Source organism: Echeneis naucrates, chromosome 6, assembly GCF_900963305.1.
Source record: "Echeneis naucrates chromosome 6, fEcheNa1.1, whole genome shotgun sequence".
Lineage (NCBI taxonomy): Eukaryota > Metazoa > Chordata > Actinopteri > Carangiformes > Echeneidae > Echeneis > Echeneis naucrates.
This window is the reverse complement of record NC_042516.1, coordinates 9,571,448-9,578,174: the sequence shown is the minus strand read 5'-3', so window position 1 is coordinate 9,578,174 and position 6,727 is coordinate 9,571,448. Positions and strand designations below refer to the sequence as shown.

Genomic DNA, 6,727 nt, shown 5'->3' with positions numbered 1-6,727 from the left:
AACAAGGAAACGTGAATTGGCTATGTTGTTACAAAAGGACGACAACAACAATCTGGTTTAAATTCACACACACACACACACACACTTGCATGGATAAGGAGTGAGGGTAAGAAAAAGGGAGGGAGAGAGAGAATTTGGCTGATTAAACCTTTATGAAGAAATCAAAGGAAAGCAAAACAGAAGTCAATTAAAAAAAAACCTATATATTAATAAATGATGTGAGGAAATGTGGGTTGTTTTTTTTTTTTTCGTGTTTTTTTTTTTTTTTTTTTTGAAGAAAAGCGACATGAAAATAACTTTTATTTTTTTTTATGTTTTTATGTTGCACCCGTGTATCTTAAATGTGAAACTATTTATTCTGTCCTTTGGGTGCTATTAAAACATTTTAGATCATCTCGATGATCGCTACGAAACGATTATGCCGGTTAAGCAAGTGCAAAAGTTTTGAAAACACCAAATGGGCAAGGATATGAAAAATAAATCCAACTTGGAAAAAAGTGAATTTTATAGTAAATTAGTCACAATGAATTAAGTAAACGCACCAGCAGCCCATGGTGCCAAATACTAATTCCTCTGCGGAAAAGCACCCCCCCACGCCTTTAATTACAATTTAAATCTATTCAAAGTAAGTTCCTTCTTCTGACGGGTTTACTTCCCCCTGTGTCGGACAGCTGTAAAATCGTGTAGACAGGTTGTCATACAACAATCAAAGCCTTCGGTGAATGGACTCTAATGCTTGAACATTTAACATACAATAAGTCCAAACACGGAGGGAGTGAGAGAGAGAAAGGGGGGAGAGAGTCAGTCAGTGAGAGAGAGAGAGAGAGAGAGAGAGAGAGAGAGGTGGGGGGGTGGGGGGGGGGGGCGAGAGAGCGAGGCCGCAGCCAATGTGCTCACTCTATATTCACATTATCCACATTGCTCCAAACGAGGAGGAGCTTGCAGGCTCAAGTAGGGGATGCCAATCAAAGCATCAACTTCAAATTGTATCTGAGAGATCAGCCTGGAGACCTCAGGGCCAGGCGCGTCAGTCGGAGCGCAATTGTTGATCAGATCACATCCAGCGGACTTTGCGCGAGAAAAAGAGAGGAAACCTGAGATTTAAGAGCGGGGCTTGTTTTTTGTGACTGCATACCGCTGTATGTCTGTAGTAGCTGCGACTTTGGCTTGAACACTTTCCTTTTACTCCTTCGGGTTCCCTTTTCTTTTTTTTTTTTCCTCCTCTCTTATACTTTTTTTTTTTTTTTTTTTGAACGCACAGTTCGGTCGGACGATAGAGCTGTGCGACATTTCGGCGGTGGAGATGTCTTTCCCCCAGCTTGGCTACCCGCAGTACTTAAGTGCCTCCCAGGCGGTGTACGGCAGCGACAGACCGGGAGTGCTTACGCCTTCGTCCCGGGGAGGGAGCACTGAAATCGGGGGAAGTCCGTCCGCCACCGCAGCGGCGGTCACGTCGGTATTGGGCATGTACGCCAACCCATACGCACACAACTACAGCGCCTTCTTACCTTACACCAGCGCGGACCTGGCTCTTTTCTCACAAATGGTAAGGATATATTTGTATCTTCTTTTTTGATTGTTTGTGTTTGCTCCTTCTCCGTGTTTATGGACTCGGCGGTACACAGATTGTTTATGGCCGAGTCTGCATGAGGCAGAAAAAGAAAAGAGTGAGCCCACTTTGAAATTTGAGGCGTGACAGATTTTTACTTTGCGTTTTAGGTTTTAGCCCTTACATTTGTAGGGTTTTTGACAGTTGACTGACTGGTTTTGTCCGAGTGAGCGATGTGAAAAGTTTGACGTGCGACGACAAAAGAAAGGAATGAAAAATAAGGCTTGAAACACTATTTAAGTCCACGAAGGAGAAAAAACAAAGAAAACGGTAAACAAAAGATGTAACTCACTCCTGACGTATGGTTAAGGTCTAATATTATCAGAGTGATCGATTGTTGAAATAGATGAACTGTGTCATGGATCTGTCTTTTAGAAAGAAACTTTCACTCGGCAGATCTTTTTTTTTTTTTTATTTATCAGATCCTTAGAAATAAAATTAAGCCGCAAAACAAAACCTTCTGTTGTAAATATGCCGCAAGTTTTGTAGTGAATATGTTCAGCAGTCTATATTACCGTTTCAGTGAAATCCACGTGGATTTTATTTATTTATTTGTGTATTTATTTTTTACTGTGCTGGATGAGGAGTTGTCCACTTTTATTGGTCTAAACTTAGACCTGGTGATAATAATTAACTTGCAGTGTGATGATGTGCTCGCTAATGCGTGAATCAGGCCCATGGGCAGAGCTGCAGACTTAGAGCTCCAAGCAGAGGGGCCATTAACCAAAATCCAAGCATCTGCTGCGATTGATCGATATGCATCAGTGTTTTGTTAAAACCACAAGTATGCAGCAACGTTAAATGACGCGTATCATAAACGTGAGGCGCTGAGAAAAACTTACATAAGTCCTTCTAGCTGCTCTGACATAGCTGAACAGCACGCAGGAGTAGGAGAAAGACTGGCTGGTAGCTGCACATGAAAGTTGGCCCTTTGGCTTGATCTGTGTGTTTACAGTGATGCAAAGGACTTTCTCCGGTGTTGTTCTCTGTTATCAGGCTGACAGGTATGAAAAACGTGCGCTAAGAAAAGGACTCTGTCTTTCATGGTATAGTTTTTTTTTTTGTTGTTGTTTTTTTGCAGGCGCAGGTATGGCAGGCCTGTAGCATGTGGCTGCAAGTTGAAAGGCTTATTTGTGGAAAGCTGAGAGTCAGGTGCAGCTGCAACTTTTTTTTTTTTTTTTTTTTTTTTTTTTTTTAAACAGACCATTTGATTTGTTAGGATTATCTAATGACTTTAATGCATTAGAGCGATTGTGAAAAATAATATGATTTTAAATCGTATTTTACACATGTGGGTTAAACTAATAATTGTATGCAATAACACGTTATCCCTGATTTCCAAGGGATCCCAGTATGAGCTGAAGGACAGTCCCGGCGTCCACCCTGCCAGCTTCGCGGCCCACACCTCTCCGGCTTTCTATCCATACGGCCAGTTTCAGTACGGGGACCCGGCCAGGCCCAAGAACGCCACCCGGGAGAGCACCAGCACCCTGAAGGCCTGGCTCAACGAGCACAGGAAGAACCCGTACCCGACCAAGGGCGAGAAGATCATGCTGGCCATCATCACCAAGATGACCCTGACGCAGGTCTCCACCTGGTTCGCCAACGCCAGGAGGAGGCTCAAGAAGGAGAACAAGGTGACCTGGGGGAGCAAGAGCAAGGAGGACGGGGAGGACGGGAACCTGTTCGGCAGCGGGGACGAAGCGGAGAAAAACGAAGATGAGGAGGAGATCGACCTGGAGAGCATAGACATTGACAAAATCGACGACAACGACGGGGATCAAAGCAACGAGGACGACGACGACAAATCGACGGAGGGCAGCAGGGAGCACCGGGGCGGTGTCGGTGCGGGGGGAGAGCTGGACAGCTTGGAGAAAAGACGGGCCTTCGCCCTGCAGGCCCACGAGGCCTTTGACAAATCTAAAAGCACAATTTCGGTTCACCCAGGGAGTAAAGACAACTCGGACGGCAACAACAACACAAGAGTTTTGTCGCCGGACAGACCCGGGAGCTTTCCCCTCCCGTCTAACAATAAGCCTAAAATATGGTCTTTGGCGGAGACCGCTACCAGCCCCGACAGTTCCTCCCAGAAACCCACATCCCCCTGCGGCCCGACGGCCCCCACCCACCCATCGGCCCCCCACCATCAGATCCAGACCCACCCGGCCTTCCTGCCCAGCCATGGACTGTACACATGCCAGATTGGAAAGTTCCACAACTGGACGAACGGAGCTTTCCTGGGCCAGAACTCCCTGCTGAATGTGAGGTCGTTTCTGGGAGTAAACCAGCACCACCACCACCACCACCACAGCCACCACCTGCCGGCCCAGCAGCAGCAGCAGCAGCAGCCGACGTCAGTGGTGGTGTCTCCGGTCACAGCTGCAGCAGCACTCAGCAATGACAGCAAGGCCCCACCAGAGACCCACAGTCCCAAGCACATAGGTAAGATCACAGGCTGCAGGCATTTTGAGTGGAAAACAGATTTGTATTTAGACGTTTTATGGCGTCTCCTACTTATTTTTATACAGCATGTGCAATTATGGCAACAAATCATTGTGCACATACACAGAGGTAATGCAAGTGCACAGCCATTGGGCTCAGTTTTAGATATATTCATATATGTACGCAAAAACTAAGGAAATAAGGATTTTTTTTGCCCCACACGTCAGTGCTGATAGGAGTTTTTGCTCATTTCTTTTTCAGACCATGAAAACGGTGTAAGGTCTGATTCCCCTCCAACACAAACCATGAAGTCGTCCTTTCGACCCATTCATGACAGGTGAGAGCACGTTTTTTTTAAAAAATGTATTTATTTATTTATTTTTTATTAAATTTATTTATTTTTCTTGTAACACATTAAACAATTCCCTCTGTTGATTATTGGCATCATGCTGCTGTCAAAACATAACCTATTTTTTATATTTTAATATTTGAAACAAAATTCTACACTTAAACATTTTTTTTCTGTGACTGAAATATTCTTATTCTTAAATCCTTATTTTATGATTACATTTTAACTGTCGCAGTTATACAAAAAATATCAAACAATTTCATTAAAACGGGGGAAGCTTTATGCTATTCTAGGATATAAACCTATTGTTTATTATTTTTATTTCATATATATATATATATATATATATATATATATATATATATAATAACAATTACGACACTCCAAAATAAAATAAACAAAGCTAAATAAAACACAGTTTGCTTTGCGGGTGACAGGGGTCTTGACTCCCATCCCACACCCCCTTTAATTCCTCCCCTCTGGGGAGAATGTGGCTACTTATCAAGTCACCGAGTAAAACGGGCTGTGTCTGGGCTGTGTGCTTTTCCTAAAGACCCATGGGAGAATCCGCAGCTCTGGGGAGTGCTCTTACCGAAAGAGGGGGGGAGAGAGAGAGGAAAAAAAAAAAGTTTACCTCCGTTTCAAGTATTACAGAGCGGCCCCGCTCCTAATGCAACAGTCATATAGAGCTGCGAATGATATTCAAAGAGGATTTTCTTTTTTGTAATGTAGTTGTAAAAAAATGTAGTTGTAACATTATTATCATCATCATCATTGGAATGGAGAGTGAGAGTGGCACACTGCAGTCTGTTTTGAATCAAACCCGTTGAGCCATTCAGCTAGGCCACTTGAGATGCATATTGAAACCCGTTGTCCAAACACGGCAGGGGTATTTATCTACCTTTCTGTATTATTCTTCATCCAGATCCTCTCTGCCTTCCAGCGCCAGGAGTCCACAAGACGCCACGCAACGGGTCCTTACTGCTCTCTCCTCGGCTTGATCAAGACTTTTTTTTTTCTCGTGCTTGAAAACTAAAAAAAAAAAAAAAAGAAGAAAAAAATGAATGAAAGAAAAGACTAATAGAAAAGAAAAAGACTTTATACTCCCTAAAAAGGACAATGAGAAATAATAATGCAGCGTAGCATTCAGTCGGTACAGAACAAATGGCGTAATTTGGTAATATCCTGTGGATGGATGGATTACTTCCTCTATTGTTGTGTAGCATATAATCGCGCCTATAATGTTACTCTCTCTCTCCACTTTGCCCAGGCAGGCTGGGACACTTTGGTAGGCTTTTTACTTTATTATTATTATTATTATTATTATTATTATTATTATTATTATTATTATTATTATACTAATTATTTTTGTCTCTATCCTGTGTTTTTGGTGTCCTTTCTTTAATGTAAATACCAAGTGATTTAAATTTGTAAATAGGAAGCGTTGAAGGAATTTGTCCAGATCGTATATTTTGCCTAATAAACAAAATGAAATTATAGAGAAAAGCAAGAGTATCCTGTTTCCCTTTTGCGTCGATTTTATTATTATTATTATTATTATTATTATTATTATTATTATTATTATTATTATTACAGCAAATGAACACATCTGAAGTCCATTATTAATTATCTATTTTATTCTAAGAGGAAAAATATATATATGCATGTATCTATATATGTGTCTGTAGGCAGTCTGCAGCCAGGCTTAATTTTATTCAAGTTTGGGGGGAAAGCAGCGTGGATGCATTGAGGTGCTAATAAGTGTCCAGATGGTTGCTGGTGACAGAAAATGGACAGGAGCAGCTGGGAAGGTCATTAAGTAATAATATGGGAACGCCCAGTCCAAACAAAATCAAATGGTTAAAATCTAATCTGTCAGAGAGAGAAGTCGATTGGAAGATAAATTATTAATTTTTTTATTTTTTTTGGGGGGGGTGGGCAGTGGGAGGCTGACATTGCCGGCCCCTTGTAAGAGCTGGGTCAGTGTTTTTTGGGGTCCTGTCTGTTCCGAGGTTGTGATCATTATCCTATAAAAGCAGTTCCTTAGTTCCACAATTGGTGACCAAAATCAAATGTTGACTGATATCATTTTCCTTATAAATAAAATAAGGGAAAGTGCAGTAATTAGTTCTGATAGGAGGTGACGTGAGCATAGTAGCTTCTACGAGCCCGGTGCTGGTGAATATTAGAGGAAAATAATGTGTTCTTGTTTTTGCTTTTATGTTTGCTTGTTTGTCTGATTTTTATTTGCTGTAACATGTGAGGTTTTATAGGTTAAGACAGGGCCTATTGCATTTTATTACAATGCTTTTGTCTGGTTAAAAAAA

At 41.9% G+C, this 6,727-nt stretch overlaps 1 protein-coding gene across 2 annotated transcripts; it reads left to right on the top strand.

Moving 5' to 3' along the window:
* Positions 1–985: 985 nt before the first annotated feature.
* On the top strand, positions 986–5,900 carry LOC115045046 (iroquois-class homeodomain protein irx-1-like). 2 transcript variants are annotated; one of them, XM_029504517.1, is made up of 5 exons: positions 1,124–1,139; positions 1,262–1,546; positions 2,953–4,051; positions 4,313–4,388; positions 5,326–5,455. In XM_029504517.1, the coding sequence occupies exons 2-5, from the start codon at positions 1,304–1,306 to the stop codon at positions 5,399–5,401; spliced, it is 1,494 nt and encodes a 497-aa protein (XP_029360377.1). In that variant the 5' UTR covers positions 1,124–1,139; positions 1,262–1,303; the 3' UTR covers positions 5,402–5,455. The 2 variants fall into 2 exon arrangements, with proteins under 2 accessions (XP_029360378.1, XP_029360377.1); XM_029504518.1 differs by having other exon boundaries at positions 986–1,546; positions 5,344–5,900.
* The last annotated feature ends 827 nt before the right edge of the window (positions 5,901–6,727 follow it).